The sequence below is a fragment of the Rousettus aegyptiacus genome, unplaced genomic scaffold (genome assembly GCF_014176215.1).
Source record: "Rousettus aegyptiacus isolate mRouAeg1 unplaced genomic scaffold, mRouAeg1.p scaffold_m13_p_12, whole genome shotgun sequence".
In the NCBI taxonomy this organism is placed as follows: domain Eukaryota; kingdom Metazoa; phylum Chordata; class Mammalia; order Chiroptera; family Pteropodidae; genus Rousettus; species Rousettus aegyptiacus.
In genome coordinates, this window is record NW_023416287.1 from 9,597,048 (window position 1) to 9,613,473 (window position 16,426).

The 16,426-nt window shown below is 45.4% G+C and overlaps 1 protein-coding gene and 1 pseudogene across 31 annotated transcripts in view; both read left to right on the plus strand.

Moving 5' to 3' along the window:
* The window catches only part of ZMYND8 (zinc finger MYND-type containing 8), a 105,448-nt gene that overhangs the window by 53,531 nt on the left and 35,491 nt on the right, over positions 1-16,426 (plus strand). For all 31 annotated transcript variants that reach the window (XM_016121198.2, XM_016121207.2, XM_036229315.1 and 28 more), the window contains 2 exons: positions 5,448-5,929; positions 14,933-15,073. In XM_016121198.2, coding sequence (XP_015976684.2) covers positions 5,448-5,929; positions 14,933-15,073 — 623 coding nt within the window. The remainder of the gene's footprint in view (positions 1-5,447; positions 5,930-14,932; positions 15,074-16,426) is intronic.
* On the plus strand, positions 3-5,441 carry LOC107498280 (annotated as a pseudogene).

The following is a 16,426-nucleotide window of genomic DNA, read 5'->3' on the forward strand; positions in this document are numbered from 1 at the left end:
GAGTTAAAAACAGGCTGGAAATGTGTAGCTTTCCCTGGACCTCTGATACTGGCGGTGGGTATGGGAAGGAGCAGAAGATATGGTGATTATTTCATTGTATTATGATAGTAACCAGTGCTCTTTGCAGTTTAAAAATACTGTCCTGCCTGGTAATGTGGGGGCTTCAGTTTATTTTTCAAGTATGTTAGCAAAGAATCTCGTTTTCATGGTTTTGGTGATGAACCCAGCATTGGGTAAAAAATCGTTTGTGACCCAACAGAAGTGATTCTTTCAGCTGCCCCAGGACCCCAGCGGGCATCTGGGTGTGGGTGAGTGGTGGTGGCCTTGGGGAGGAGTTGGGCTGTGGCAGTATGTGGGGACCTGATGCAGTGGCTGCGGGCTTTCACGAGAAACTACTTCCTGTGGAAGCGAAGTAGAGTTTCATAATAACATCACGGATGGGGCAGACTTTTCATGAGAAAACCTACGGCGGCTGTGAAGGCCCTGACATCACTTGTGTCAAATCGATCTCTTCGGACGGTCGTGAATTTATCGAAAGAAAAGAGCGTGCGTTAACATCGGGAATAAGAAAAGCCTTGTTGAGCGGCCTGGGTCGGTTTGCTGAGAATGCAGTCAGGTTTAGAGAGATCGCTTCACATGCCCTGTCAAAAGTCTGCATGTGTTTTAGTTGCGAGGCTTAACTGTACCAACGGCTCCACGGAGATGGCTGAATTCCCAGTTGTATCTGAAATTGCACTGGAACTGCCGGTGGCTACAAACTTCCTAGATGATTAAATAAAATGCATTATAATAAACGGTTAACTTTTTTTTTTCAGTATTTTTTTTTCAAAAGAAAGAAACCAGCATTGGAATAGGTTCCGTGGCCATTTTAAGTGCTGCTGTTCTTTTTTTCGAATTTTTTTTTTTTCCTGGAGTAAATTAAATGGCCATGCAAATTGCTTTTCCAAACAATGCTCTTGGGGATCAGAAGCATTTTCCCAGATTGCCAGTACACGAATCCCCTATCATTGTGCCGGGTAGGTCCCCCCACCTCGATCCTTTTCTCTGAAGCTGAAACGGGACATTCTCAGGGGCTGCTGTTGTGACAGGTGTGAGCCCCGCCTCCCAGCCTTTCCGCCCTCCCCTTGCCTTCGCCCACAGCGAAGTGAATTCTCCAATTCTCCAGCGATTAGCAGTTCCCTTTTAGAGGGCAGCCCCCTGCCTGCTTGAGAACAACAGGTAGACTGAGATGAGCAGCAGTAATATCTTGGTTTTCCTTTAGCAAGTTAAGTTATGATTAAACGAGGCAAAGGGCCTCTTGAAGCCCTGCTGAGCAGTTTGAAAGCGCGGGTGAGCGTATAGAGGGGAGCATTTAAAAGACGCATTCTAGATATTATATGTATACAACCACGGAATGTACAGAATATTCCGTTTATAATTTTAAAACAACCCTGGAATCTGAACTGTTGCTCTCTTGGTTAACTTTTGCTTGTCTTCTTGCAAATCGAAGAAAAGAATGAGTTCCAAAGTCATCTGCAAAATCATTACCTAGGAATCTGGGCCATTGGGTGTCAGGTGGTGAAATGGAAATTGGCCGAGATGGTCATGGGGTTTGATAGGGAGTGTTTTTTAAAAAAATTTATTTATTTGTTTATTCAAAGAAATAAGTATTTGGTGCCTGCTATGGGCCAGGCTGTGTGCTCAATGCTGGGGATACAGGAGTGGGCATGCGGATACTGTCTCTGCCCAGAAGGCTGGTATCCTAGTGCGGAATACAGATAATATACAAGTAGGCAGACAGGTGCGATGATCTCAGGTCAGGAGGTGATGGCGGGGGGTGGGGGTGCGCAAGAGAAGATCTGGGTAGAGGTGTCAGGGAGAGCAGTGACTCGGGCAGGGCCACGGCCTGTCGTGCTCAGGAGAAGCCAGGAGCGCAGTGCGGTTTGGACAGGATGAGGGCGGAGAGGGTGATGAGAGAAGGGGGGGTCAGGGGCTTGGGCAGGGCCCCGGTCACACGGACGGTTGTCAGGAGTCTGGATTTTTAGTCGAATAGCAAGAGGCATTGGTGGCAAGTTGTACTTCTTCCTGGGTCTTCATGACAGCATGGCAGGTGTTAACCCTCTTGATGGTTCGAAGTTATTCTTATTCAACAGCATAACACGGAGCAGGTAGACTTAGGACATGAGTGGGGAGAAGCAGTGCTTGCCCACACGTGCCGAGTGGTCCCAGACCCTTGGAGCCTTTGATTCTGCGCTCTCAGTGGGGCCTGCCCGGCACACACCTCTTAGTCCTCCTACCTGAGCGCCGCTGAAGATGGCATGGAGGCCCGGGCTTCTCTGGCTCTGTGTCCAGGGGCTGCTTTTTATGACTTGCAGGTGTAGGTTGGTTCTGGGTGGGAGCTGTCTTGGAAGTTGGACCCCTGTGTTTGTAAAACAGACAGCAGCCCAAGTCTGATGCCCACGAGGTTTTCCTTACGACCCGGATGTCTTCTGTCCCCTCGGAAGGAATGTGCTGGAAGGAATGTGCTGAGCTGTTGGGCTCACCCGAGGGGAAGGATGTGCCTTGAGCCAGTTGTTACGGACACCCCACGGTGGTAGAGTGACCGTGTGTTTGGTGGTGTCGCAGGACTGTTTCAGCTGGCCAAGGCTTGAGCCTCCCTGACAGCGGTGGGGAAGCCACTCCTAAAAGGAAGAGCGAGTGTCCCTCCCTTCCCCGGAGGTGTCCTTAAAGCAGAACCGGCCGGCGCGTCACTAGCCCACCCTGGGTCGGACCCAGGGACACAGCATGCAGACTAGAGGGAGGCTGCCAGAGGTACGACGTGCTGTCCCTTTTGCAGGGAGCTTGCTTTGGGGCTGCAAAACCAAAATGTGAACTTGGGCAGGTAGTAGGTGTAAGTGACATGGGTCAAGGCAGCAGAATAAGAAATGTCACCGGCCATTGCACGTTCGTTGTCAGGTTCATAGTAGAGAGAAACCGGAGGGTCCATGCACAAATCAAGGCATGCTCTCAAGAGTCTCATCACGTGCCTTTTGTCCTTTAAAAGACTTTGCTTTTATTTTTGGTTTCACTTCAGACACAATGTAAAAACGTAGACGATATTTTATTAAAGGCCTGTAGAACTATAAAAGAGATAGCTGGCATTTACTGAGTGACTAGTGCTGTTTTAAAGTGATTTTTGTAGAAGTTGCTTTTTATCCCCATCTTACTAATAAGAAAACTGAGTCCCAGAGTTGGGAAGTAGCTCAGCTGTGTGACTGTGGCCTCTCATGACATTGTCCCCCACAGGCTTTTATATTATTAAGCAAATCTGATTTTCCTTTAGATATTTCCTGGGCCTGCTTAAAGGAAAAGAAACACTCTCCTCAAATCACTTGCCAAGCACCTTCAGTTGAAGGTGCTTGACAGCCTGGTGGGAAGTGGATACCAGCCGGAAGTGTGGGAGCCCATCCTCACAGTGTGAAGGCGTGAGGACTGGCCGACCGGCACCTGGCAGTGCTGAGACTGGCTTGCGGTGCATTTTATTTGCTCCCCCTGGGCACCCCTCCAGCTTGGGGCTTGCCCTCCGTTTTACTGACAGCTGAGGCTGGCTTAGGGAAGGGGGAGTCCACTTGCCTGTGGGCAGCCCTGGGCGTCCTCACTGCTCCTGGGATCCCTTCTGGCCGGTCCATTTGGTCGGGGCTTTTGCCACCCAGTTGTATCATGTGGGAGTCTCACCCTGGGGACATTGATTCCAGGTGGTTCCTCTGGTTTCAGCAGAGTGACAGCAGTGAGTTGGACTGGGTGAGAAGCTGGTAATTTCCAGCACTCTGAGAGAACAGATACTTTGGGGGTCTTTACCCTTCGTTTTAGTTGATGTCACGAGTTAAAGAGTTAGACACAGCCATCCTGTGCCTTGAATTCTGCCCCTTGCATGTGCTTTATTTCTCCTGGATTTTTTTTTTTATTATTTCTTTTAAAAATAGGAAGAAAATACCAACTGTTAAAATGCGGGTTAAATAAGAAGTGTATCATTTTCTCTTTAAAACATTGGAAGACTGGGCTGTGTTGGGGCCAGATTCCTACGTGGACACTTTGAGAGCACCTGAGTAGATGGTGCTTGTGTTAGTCTGGCCGTGAGTTTAATTCCTTTCCACTTCGCTCCTTATTACTATATCCCGGGCTTAAGTTTATGGCGTGTGAAGTCCAAAAGGCGTCCTGAGAAAAGCTCACTCCCACCGGATGCCCAGCTGCAGACTGGGGTTGAGGCCGGGGGAGCAGATATGACAAGAGTTACGTCTTGGATGCTCCTGCGTGGGGGTTGTGTCCCCATCTCTCCTGCCTGTTGTCACTCGGGTCACTAACTCTAGAAAAGCAGCTCGTGTTTCATGAAGTCTGTGCACGCACAGCACACTGAGATGTGGGGTGTCGGAGGTAAGAAGATGGAACCGGCCCGGAATGGGAGGTGGAGGGCACACATACCTGAAGGCTACGAGGCTGTTTTTTGTTTTTTGTTTTTTTGTTTTGTTTTGTTTTTTCATTCCCCTCCCCCCCATGTGAATTATCTCCCATTCAAAACCATGCACCTCCTTTTAGAAAGGTCATAATTTTCCGATACTGCTTCTTAGTCCCACGGAGAGCCCTGGTTTTAAAAGAGAAAGTTTTTTATGCTTGAGTGCAGAAGAGTGAGATTGGGAGAATAATCCTCTCTTGAGAGGTGTAGTCTAGGATATAGTGATGATTTTCTTAACTCTCTACCAGCCGAGAGCCAAACGGGATTTATTATTTTTTATCGGATTAAAATGACTAAGTCTGTCGTGTTTTTTAATGTTTAAGCTAACTTTGTTGTCCAGGTTTGGTCCTGATGACAGAACATGTCTGTGAAGTAGATTATTTATTAACCATTCAAACCAAGACTTTTTTTTTTTTTTTTTTTTAATAATAAGAGGAATGTGCATTTAAGAATCTTGGCAAGCCTATTAGGCTACTTTGGTTTGCACTAAGGAAAAAAACAATTCTGGAAGCAACCCGAAAGTCCATCTCCAGATGAATGCATAAGAGAAATGGGCTATGCATATACAGTGGAATATTACGCAGCTTTAAAAAGTATATGACAACAAGAATGAAGCTTGAGGACATTACGCTAAGTGAAACGAGCCAGTCATGGACAAACACTGCATGGTTCCATTTACCAGAGGCATCTAAAACAGTCGCATTCAGAAACTCAAAGAGCGGAATGGTGGTCATTCAGGCTCGGGGAGGGCAAATGGCGAATTACTAATAATGGACATAAAGTTTCATTTTAACAAGATGAATATGCTCTAGTATTCACATAACCTTGTCCTTGTAGTTACCAGTAATATATTGTACATTTAAAGATTGCTTGAGAGGGTAGAACTCAAAGAGTTCTTACTACAATACACTATATTAAAAAAGAAATCTTGGAAATGACCAAAGTCAACTTAAACTCTCTTTCTCTTTTGCACTCCTAGGGCCTGGGTTCCGATAAATAATTGCTACCTCATGTCTAAAGAAATTCCTTTTTCTGTGAAAAAGACTAAAAGCATCTTTAACAGTGCAATGCAGGAGATGGAGGTCTACGTGGAGAACATCCGCAGGAAGTTTGGGGTTTTTAATTACTCTCCGTTCAGGACGCCCTACACGCCCAATAGCCAGTACCAAATGCTGCTCGACCCCGCCAACCCCAGCGCCGGCGCCGCCAAGATCGACAAGCAGGAGAAGGTCAAGCTCAACTTCGACATGACGGCATCCCCCAAGATCCTGATGAACAAGCCCATCCTGGGTGGGAACGCAAGCCGCAGGATCTCCCTGTCCGACATGCCTCGCTCCCCCATGAGCACAAACTCTTCCGTGCACACGGGCTCCGACGTGGAGCAGGACCCCGAGAAGAAGGCCATGTCTAGCCACTTCAGCGCAAGCGAGGAGTCCATGGACTTTCTGGACAAGAGCACAGGTTGGCCCCTGGGGGAGAGGGTGGATGAGGCCCCAGGGACACGGGGCGGGGTGAGGTCCCCATTGGTGCCGTAACCTGGCAGGCCCAAGCTGTCCCGTGTCACAGAATCAAAGGGAGCTGCATGGGGTTTCGCTCCAGTGGAGCAGGTTTTAAATTTAAAATGAGTAACTCAATGAGATTCTTGCTGTTAGGGACCAAAAAGTGACAAAAAGCGTCCCCAGTAGGTCATCTTGGAGGTTATTCCTAGCAGGGGGCAGAGGTGGCTAGAAATCCTTTAGAGTTCAGTTCAGACACTTCTTCGATTAATCATAACGATTTTCGATTTTCGTTAACAGTCTTTTCTTTCTCAAGAATTTTAATTGAAACAGTATTTTTCTATCAAAAGCATGCATTCACATTATTTAACGTTCACATCATAGTAGAGAAACAAGCAAATCAATCTCTCTCCCCTGAGCTGTCCCCCCTCCCCTTACAGGTCACCCTGCTAACAGTCACGTTGCATTTTTGAGACTTGCTGTAGTAGAATGGTTAAGAATGAGGACACTGCTCTCGAATCCCAGCTCTGCCACTCCCTTGTTTTGTGGCTTTAGGCAAGCAAGGTGTACCTAACCTCTTGTGCCTTATTTTTCTCCTCTAACATGACGACAGTAATAGGACCTGCTGCATAGGTTCTTGTAAAGATTCAATGAATCAGTTACACAGAGGGCTTAGAACCGCACCCGGAGTAGTAAGTGCTACAAAAATGTTGGCAACTGTATTGCTTCTTAATGGTGGTTGCTGATTAAATACCTGTGTGGATTCAGAGGGTGATACACGTGAGGGATGCTGGCTGAGTGTGTAAAAAGTAACAACGACGTGAAGTCTTTCTACCCAAACATAATTTGGTTGCATGTTAGATACTTAAGAACTTTATTACTTGTACAAAGAAATGGGTTTACCCTCATTTTTCTTGAAACATGGACTTCACTGTCATTTGTTCTACTTTTGAGAGACGTGGGCACAGACAAGCTTCCGTCCAGAGCATGGTGGTAAAGGGCAGCAACCCTCAGGTGCTGGGCTGGGGCGACCGTTGAGCAGACGAGGACTTGTGAATCCCGGGCGCACGCCCCATCTCAAGGGTTTCAGCCGTAGATGCCACGCGGGAATGTGGAGTCACGGTTTTCAGATCTTAACATTTCCTCCAGAGACCTGCGGAGGAATCTGCATTCATCACTCAAATTTTTTATGTAAAATCTCAAGTATTGTCAACTCAAAATGTCTTTATCTTAGACCAGTCCGGTCAAGATGGTGGAGTAAAATGTTGAAAAATAAAAATGTCTTAGAATATTTCCCAAAATGAATAAAGTACATCGACAGGTTGGGCTACTAGTGTGAGACTTTTGGCTAAACCAGGAACCCGGGGTAGCTTTTCAGACTCCCTCCCCTTTCCCCCTTCCCTTCCTTCCTTTACATAGGGTCTCTTTTAAGGAATAGGCATCTGTTCTTTGAGTGACCACAGAGTCCCCAGAAAATCAAATGATAGGGACTTAGTCATTCGTGAACTCGATTCCCCCCATTTTTATATTGTATTGTTTCCTGTTTCTGGATGGTTGGTTATTTTCGAGTACTGCTTGTAGCTGTTCCCGAAATGGTTGCAGGTAGAATAGAGAGCTAAGTACCAACGGCTCTTGTTTCTTCAAAATAAAGGTTGCAGGCTCTTCCTCCCCTTGTGATCACAGCCATGTAGTTCCAGGTACTCACGGCTGAGTGTTTAGAGCTTTGACGCAGTTTCAGAAAAAAACTTCCTTTCTGCTCTTTAGTTTCTGACCAGAGCCCTGATAAGCTTACCTTTATTCCGTGGCATGATTCCATTTAAGCCAAGTTCACGAAACATGGTACGTAATCACACAGACTGCTCAGCCTCTTAGTTCCCATCGAGGGCATGCTTTCGAGAAAGTGTGTTAACCTTGGCAGCAATCCTGAGCATCACTGTTGCCTGAACTTTCATTGTCATGATTTTTGCCGTCTTTTATTACATTTTTAATTTTAAATCTGCCATTTAGTTTCGTCCTAAGCTAAATAAAATGCGTTTAAATTGCTTGTTGTATTTTTCCCTCAAATACGTGAAATCTGACTGTTAAATTTAACACGTTGGTCTGTGAACTACCCTTGGTTCTTTTGCACCATATTTCAGAAAACATAGTTTTCTGGGAATATGAGGACATGTATAATGTGTTACCCCTCCCTGTTTTTTTTTTTTTAAAGATTCGGGAGGACTAGAGGTTGAAATAACGTCAGAAGTCTTGACAAAATTCCTCATCATTTGAGAGGCTTTTTAGGTGATAAGTTTAGTAGATTCCCTACTTCAGTAGACTTTTATAAAAAGTCCCTTTCCCAAAATCTAATCCCTTTGTGAGGGTGTGCTTCGGTCATTTTGTTAATCATGAGTTAGATGGTCAACGAGTAGTAGTACAGGAATAGAAAGTAATAATTCAAATTTGTTTTAATCTTATAAATTGCTCTTGACTCCTTAAGGAGGAGCCAGATAGTAACTATTTTAGGCTTCGTAAGTCTGTGTCACAACTATGCAACTATTAAATATTGTCATTGTGTTACCATGGGCAGTATATGGCTGTGACATTGAAATTTGAATTTTATGCAATTTGTGTGTTTCATAAACCATTAATCCTTTTTTTCCCCTCCAACCATTTAAAAATGGTAAAATACCTTCTTAGCTTGCAGGCTATACAAGAACAGGTGATATGCTAGATTTGGCCCATGGATCAGTTTGGCAGCCTCTTTTAGACTTGAGAGACACTGAGTCTCGCCATTTTACAGAAGGCAAGTTGAGATCCCTTTGGAGAGTGTAGGGAGGTGGCTACCCATCCTGAATCAGACTTGTTTTATTTTCACTGCACCCTACTGCTCTCTGCTGTTTGCAGCGATAATAGCATCTCGTGGAAGGAAAAGGACTATTTATTGGAAAACCCTTGTAATCAGGAAGAGCTATAATTGAGACAAGACTGTGATTTATAGAAAATTGTGTAAAAAAGAGATTGCTGTTGGGATAGAAAAACCATGTTAGTTGTAGCAATGAAAAATTTGTAGCCAGCAACCTAAAACTACGTATTGGAATAAGTAAGTTGTTAAATAAAACCTTTATGGGTGTTGAGAAACCCTTCTCTTTGTTTGGGGGAGGGGGGTTTGAGGAGCTCAGCTTCATGTGTCCATAATCCTGAGAACTGGATTTAGATTTCTGAGAAGCACTTGTGCTCAGCCAGAAGCCTTTCGCTCACGGTGTCCTGGAATCCTGTCGTTTTATTAGTCAGAGTGGTTTATATTCTCAGTGACTTTTTCCTGCTTCCCCCTTTATCTAGGCCTCCTGGCCAGAACTGATGCTTTTGTCAATATTTGCTTGTGGGATCCCAGTTTAAGTCATTAATATGTATTAGGATAAGAGTCCTGAGGCCTGGCTCTCGCCACCTTCTGAGCTAATGGTCCTTTAGTCTGACAGCTCCATATGGCTGGCTTACTGCTTAGGGAGAAGGGGAAATGTTTTCATATACTCCTTTTTAAATGGGAAATCAACACATACTTGTTCTAAAATAATTGTTAATTAAGAAGACTAAAATCGCAGATCACTCCATCTCCAACAGTCAGCCCTTAGATACAGTTTCCAGGACTTCTTCCATGTTGGTTTATAAGTCTTACTGTTCAGTTGAAAACTCATTCTCCAGGGATCCTGGCCTATGTGGGAATGAACAAGATTGGGGTGACCTAAAGCAGAAATATGCTCCTTATCATGACTGATTACATAACACAAGTGTGCTTGTGTGTGTGTGTGTGTTTGTAGCACTTCCCAAAGCTGTACCTGCCCTTGTGATATCAGGTACTCTGAGTGAGAGAGAGAGGTAAGCCAGGGCCTTTTCCTCTTCTTGTTTGTAGCCAGATGGGAATGTGGTTCAGTGTTGCCAGATTTCTGGTTACTCAAGAGAAGTCTCAAATATTTTTTAAAATGCAAACTACCCCAACTTTTACATATTGGCTCAAATTAAAAAAGATGCATCAGATTTGTATCCATGAGCTCCTTGGTTTGTGGATCACCGGTTTGCAATCCTTTAGTCTTGCAGAGTGTCTGGTGGAGACCGTTTAGAGGTTTTTTTTTTTTGTTGTTGTTGGTTTTTAATTTAAACTCAGTCTTGTGTTCTGAATACTTTTCCGTGTTAATAAATAACCCCTCAACACAACATTTTCTGTCCTGTCACGGGCTGTCTGCTGTGTAGCTCGTCTGTGCATGCCACTAAGAACTTGTGCGAGACAGCCCTTTGGACATATAGGTTGTTCCCAAGATTTTACAAGTAGAAGAAATTCAGCATGCTTCAATACCTCTTGTGCCCCACCCCACCCAGAGGGCCTGGGGTATGAGGGAGGGAAGGGACATTTTTTCTAATTTAATTCTTAAGACTCATGTTTCATGTAGTCAGAACAGCACTTAGCACAGGCTAGGATTTTGTAAATGTAGATAATAAATAATGTGTTTTAGCCTACACTTGTGAATTGCACATCAAAGTATAAAATCTGATTAAACTATTGGTGACTTCAAAGGCAATTAGTTCTTCCTCTGGGCAAAATTTACGGCTTTATAAAAGGATTGGCATCCATTTCAAAGCTTAATTGAAATGAGCATTTCCCAATTTTTTATTTTTCTTTTGAAAATGCGTAGTGATTTAAGACAGAATTTCCCAATCTCAGCACCATTGACATTTTGGGTCGGATAGGTCTCCGTCGTGGGGGCCATCCTGTGCGTGATGGGGTGTTTAATAGTGTCCCTGGCCTCTACCCACTAGATGCCAGTAGCACAACCTGCCCACAATCATGACAGCCAAAAGTGTCTCCAGACCATTGCCATATAGCCCCTGGGGAGCATAGTACCCTTCTAGTCCCTATTGAGATCCACTGATTTAATGCACCATGCTTTTGAAATTTAGCTCTGATGAAATTCTGATTGCTTAATATTTATCTTGGAAGCTCTTCAGTATTTACATTTAAATTATATCACTTTTTTTCCTGAACATAAAATATTCCTTTGAGTGTTAATATTATAGAATAAATAGCACAGAGTTCTACCCTAAGAGGTGACAGTTCTTAGGAATTGGCTGTTCCTTCGCTTATTCAGATTTTTTAATGTATATAATCACATTGATAATAAATTTCTTGTGGTGGAATGGGATCATACTAAGCTTCTGCTTCTTTCAGAAAACTTAGCAATGTTTCCTTGACATCTTTCTAATGGTCAATAGTATATATATAGATCGTACATGAATATGTCAGAAATGATGGGACATGACCGAATTTTGGGATGCATTTCTTGGGGAAGAAACCTGGTTTTATTCAGTTATATAGATGTAGGTGTTTTAAACAGATAACACGGGTTTGTTTTCACAGTGTCGATTTTATATGTATATATACGTCCTTGCTGACTTCCGAACCCCCAGTGCTGTGGACATTTTGGCCAGCCTGGTGTTTTCCATGTTTCTGTAGATGGTGACCACATACGAAGCCAGAATACGAGTCATATCGTCACAGAAGCTCTTGCAGGGTTTCAGTGGGAAATGCTGGGCAAGGACAGTGTGTCTCAACCCTTTTTTTCCATTGTCATCCCCTAAGGATCCATTTTAGACATTTTCTTCCTTATCATCTTCCTGTGAATTTTTTTTTAAAAAATGGAGGTGAAATTCACATGACCTAAAATTAACCATTTAAAAATAGACACTTCAGGGGTGGATTTAGTACATTCACAGTGTTGTGCAACTACCACCTTCGTCTAGTTCCAGAACATTCCCATCACTCCAAAATAAAATCCCTGTGCCCAGTAGGCGGCCTGCCTCCCACCCCAGCCCCCAACTTTGCTCCACCGCTGCCCCCGGCAAGCGTTAGTCTGCAGTCTATTCACGTGGCATTATCCTGGATATTTCATTTAAGCAAAATCACACAAAGTGTGACCTTTTGTGTCTGGCTCCTTTCACTTAGCGAGGTGTGTTCAAGGTCATCCACACTCCCACGAGCATCAGAACGCCATTTCTTTTTATGGCTCAGTGGCATTCCTTTGCCAGGGTACCGCAGCTTGGCTGCCCATTGATGGACATTGGGGTTGTGTCACGCTTTGGGCCGTTGTGAATAGTGCTGCTATGAACATTCGTGTACAAGGGTTTGAGTTGCTGTTTTCAGTTCTGTGGGGCGTATACCTGGGGGAGGACCTGCATGGAGTTTAAGAGTCTTGTATATCTTCTTGTGTACTGCATACATTTCTATGCTTTATACATAGAGAGTAAGATATATATATATTTTTTACCCCCTAAGAATCACTTTTTTGCCCCTTGGGGGCCATATTGCCCCTGTTGAGAATGTGTGGATGAGGGTGATAACAGTGGAGATGGGTGATCGGTAGAGAGATGTGGGATTTATTTTGGAAGTGGTATGTAGAAGAAGCCTTACAGAAGAGTTGGGTAAGTTGAGGCAGGGGAGCAAAGGGGGAGTTGAAGGGAGTGGTCTAGACATGTTTGGCCTTGAGCAGCCTGGCGAGTGGTGGTTCCAGTTACTTACTTTTATTACACATTGACACACATGCAGAGAGAATTAAACATGTAACAACTTTACCTGTGTTCTTGCCTAGAGCCTCTGCAGGATCTCAGGTCGGGCAGGGTCCTGTTGGACCACCTCCTGATCTCTGCTTTTTGCTCTTTGAATTCAACCTGTTAAGCAGGGAAATGGAGTCTCACTTGGCTGAGTTCTAGGTGCGAGAGCACCTTTGCCTGTTTTTTCGTTCCTGTCCTCTTTTAGGGTCAGGCTAGTTCATCAAAGTTCTCTATAGTCCCAAGCAGTGCTTTAGCGGGGAGTGGTAAGACCCTCCCTACTAGACCTGCTTGCCTAGTGTGTTTAAGAGAGCAGAATTAAAAAAGGCTGGTCTTTAGTCCTCGTGGAGAGTATAGTGCATTATACTGATCTCTGCAGCCAGTGCAAATCTCTTTTGGAAATAGACAGAACATGAATGAATGAATGATTTTAAAAAAATCTTAATACTAAAGATGTTATTGGTAATATTTGTCTTTTAAAATGCCTTTAACTTGTCGTTGGTCGTAGTGTGGGGGGCGGGATACTAACAGCAGTAGGAACGGCCCTCGGAATATTGCGTGCCGGGCCAGGCATTCCTTAGTCCTTACAGTGAAATTAATTTAACTTAGTAAAAGCTTAACTCTCAGAATAACTTCAAATGTTTATTGAGTACATTCAAAGTAGCAGCTGACACGGATTGGCTAACCTGATCCCCACCTCCTCTCATTTCCAGAGGAGGTGAAGGATTCCCGCAGACGCACCTGCCTCATCCCTGTGTGAATAGGTTGGTCTCAACACTGTCAGCATTTGGGGCCAAAGTAATTTGTTATAGGGGCCGTCCTGTGCACTGTTAGGATGTTTAATGGTATCTCTGGCCTCTACCTACTAGATGTCAGCCCCCCACCCCCCAGTCTGACAACCAAAAATGTCTGCAGACATTGCCCCATGTGTCCTGGAGGGCAAAATCACTCCTAGACAAGAACTACTAGTGTATATGATTGAATCCGAAGCCCTAGAGGTTAATGGGAACGAGAAAACAACGCCGTACCAGGGCTTAATAGACGCTGGGCACTGCTCGGATGGTTAATTTAGTTGATCCTTACAACTTGACGAGCGTAGGTACTTTCACGTTCCCTTCGTATTGTATCGTTAGTATCTCTTTTCGCTGCTCCCAGGAAAGGCTGCTCAGAGATTCCAGGTATCTCTTGCCCAAGGTCACACAGCAGGTTATCAGCAGAGCTGGGATATGAGCCCAGTCTGACTTCTGATCTGTGCTTGAATCCACTTCTGTGTCTAGACTCTTTCCGGCTCTATTATGTTAAACGCAGTGTGGCAGGTCCTGGCTCTAGAGCTGAGGTTAGCTCACGTATCCTGACTGGTATATTGACCGGCCATGGTGTACGAGTTCAATCCATTGAATCTTCACGCTGAATGTCGGCATCTGGCAGGGAGGAAACCCAGGCGCGTGCCCACCCACCTGTCCGAGCACTTTTGAAGCCCCTGTGATGTCTCGATTCCTAATGGCTTCACCACCAACAGCTTTTTCTCTTAAGGACCACATCACCTCAGAGTTGGTTTCTTGTGGCTCCGAGGCCAGCTGGCCATTGTGTTGCCTGTCACACATTTAGTAACGGGACCAATAACACTGAGCTGTTTACGCAAAGGGGCGAGATATAAAGACTCTCTAGGAGGCTCTGGCTGGCCCATCTGAATGCTTCATTTTGTTAAATGTTTGGCATCTCTCCTCCCTCCCCCCACGCAGTGGACGAGGCTCAAGGGAGCAGGGTGTGGGTAGTTTTAAGATACTTTTAAAATCCTTGGGCATAGGTATGACTTGCCACCCTCCTGTCAAAATTTGAAACGTAGTGAAAGGGAGATAATTTACCAACATCTCCTTACTCCATCTGGGCTGGAGTTTAGCTTCATCCTTTGAAATGGGAACCCCAAGCTCTCCCAAGGGGTCGAGTCGGCCTCTGGCAGGTGCAGTAACTGTGGGGGTCCGCCCCGTGACTTCCGCAAACGGATGGCATGCCGTTTGTATGCCTGGGCCTGGGCTCTGCATCTGGACCATGGTGGGGGCTGGTTTAATCGTTACTTGAGATTTACACCCGTGAATGGGCCAAACCAATTTCAGTGGCGGCTTAGCCGATTTGTCTTAGAGCTTTGTGTTTAATAGAATAACTGGGGAGGCCTCCTTCCTTTGTGGCTTTAACGGTTTAACATTGGGTTAAGGCCCTTTGCTTTGAAATATCGAGGGCCAGCCAGCCAGCCATGCCTGCTCCACCCCATCTGTGGGACTCTGGTGGCCTTTTTGAAATCCAATACAATTTCTCTACTCTCCCCGCACCTACAAGTTGTATATATTTTTTTTATTTGTAAATCTGTATTTTAATAAGTACCGTACTTTTTCAGCGTCACCAGCCTCCACGAAGACGGGACAAGCAGGGAGTTTATCCAGCAGCCCGAAACCTTTCTCTCCTCAAGCGTCCACGCCAATCACGACGAAAACGGACAAAACAGCCACCACTGGAAGCATCCTGAATCTTAACCTGGGTCAGTTGGAATTTTTGGAAGTCTCTTTTTGCGGCAGTTATGAATAGCTTTGCAAGTTGTGATGTTCTCTTTTGTGTGTTGGTGCCTGAACTCTGAACTCTCTGAGCAAACTATTTAAAAGGTGCAATGGCCGAAGATGAAGAGAGATCAATAAAATGAACAAGGAAGGGATTTCTCGGGGCTTGTTGACGTGCAAGCTGTTTTATCTTGAAGTACCTTACGCCAGTGTTTACAACCTCGCTTGCCCTTGACCACAGTAACCCAGTTCTGATATGGGCAAATGTACGTATTTGAAGAGCTGTAGGTGTACTCGATGTGTATGAGGTATTAGGAATCAGTAAGGTAAAATTTGTTCACGTGATAAGGAGAGAGAGATGGGCAGGATGTGGGTAAGGACAAGAGCCAGTGGTTCAGGGAACACCTATTTGAGTGGAGAGGTGCATGGCAGGATAAACCAGCCATGCCAGTATCAGCAGGAACATTCTAGAAGCAACAAGAATGCTCTAGATAAGAATGTACAGGCCCTAGGGTAAGGATGAACTTTGTGTTATAGAAGTGGCAAGGAGGCCCAGGTAGCGTGTCCCAGTAGGTGAGGGGGAGATGTGAGGTCAGGCCGCACCAGGGACCTTGAAGGCCCTGGTGGGGGGTGGTTTGAACAGTGAACCAACTTAGCATTTTAGGAGGACCTCTCGGGATGCTGGCCTGAGAGCAGCCGGTGTTAGCCGTTCTCAACCAGAGTCAGTTCCTCCTTTACCCCAGGAGACACTTGTCCGTGTCTGGGGACATTTCTGGTTGTCACAGCTGGGAGTGGACGATGCTGCTGGCATCTAGGAGGTAGAAGCCAGGGATGTTGTTGAAGACCCCGCAGTGCTCAGAGGAGGCCCCCATGGCCAAGAAGGACTGGGTTGTGCCGGTAACCATGTGGACAGATTCGGTTGTGGAGGGAGAAATAGCCAGGAGTTCAGTTTTCGATTTTGTAAGTTTGAGATGCCTAGGAGGCTCCCAGTAGGAGAAGTGAAGAGAATGGGGTGCTCTGAGGCCAAGTTAAGGCAGGAGGTATAATGCTGGGAATCTTGGTTTATACAAGGGGTTGGGGTAGAGCCCCAGTTCTCATAGTGGGGGGCAGGCATGGGGCGTGGAGTCGGGGCTACCGGCATTCAGTGGTTGTAGGCTAGGGATGCTGTTAAATGTCCCACAGTGCCCAGGACAGCCTCCCATAATGGAATTATCTGGCTCCAGTGACAGTAATGCTGAGGTTAACCCTGGTGTGGAGCGTAAAGGAAGAGTGAGGACCCCGGACACTTGAGCAGAGGAGGCTGAAATGGAGCAGTGGACAGGGAGGAAGCCACACCA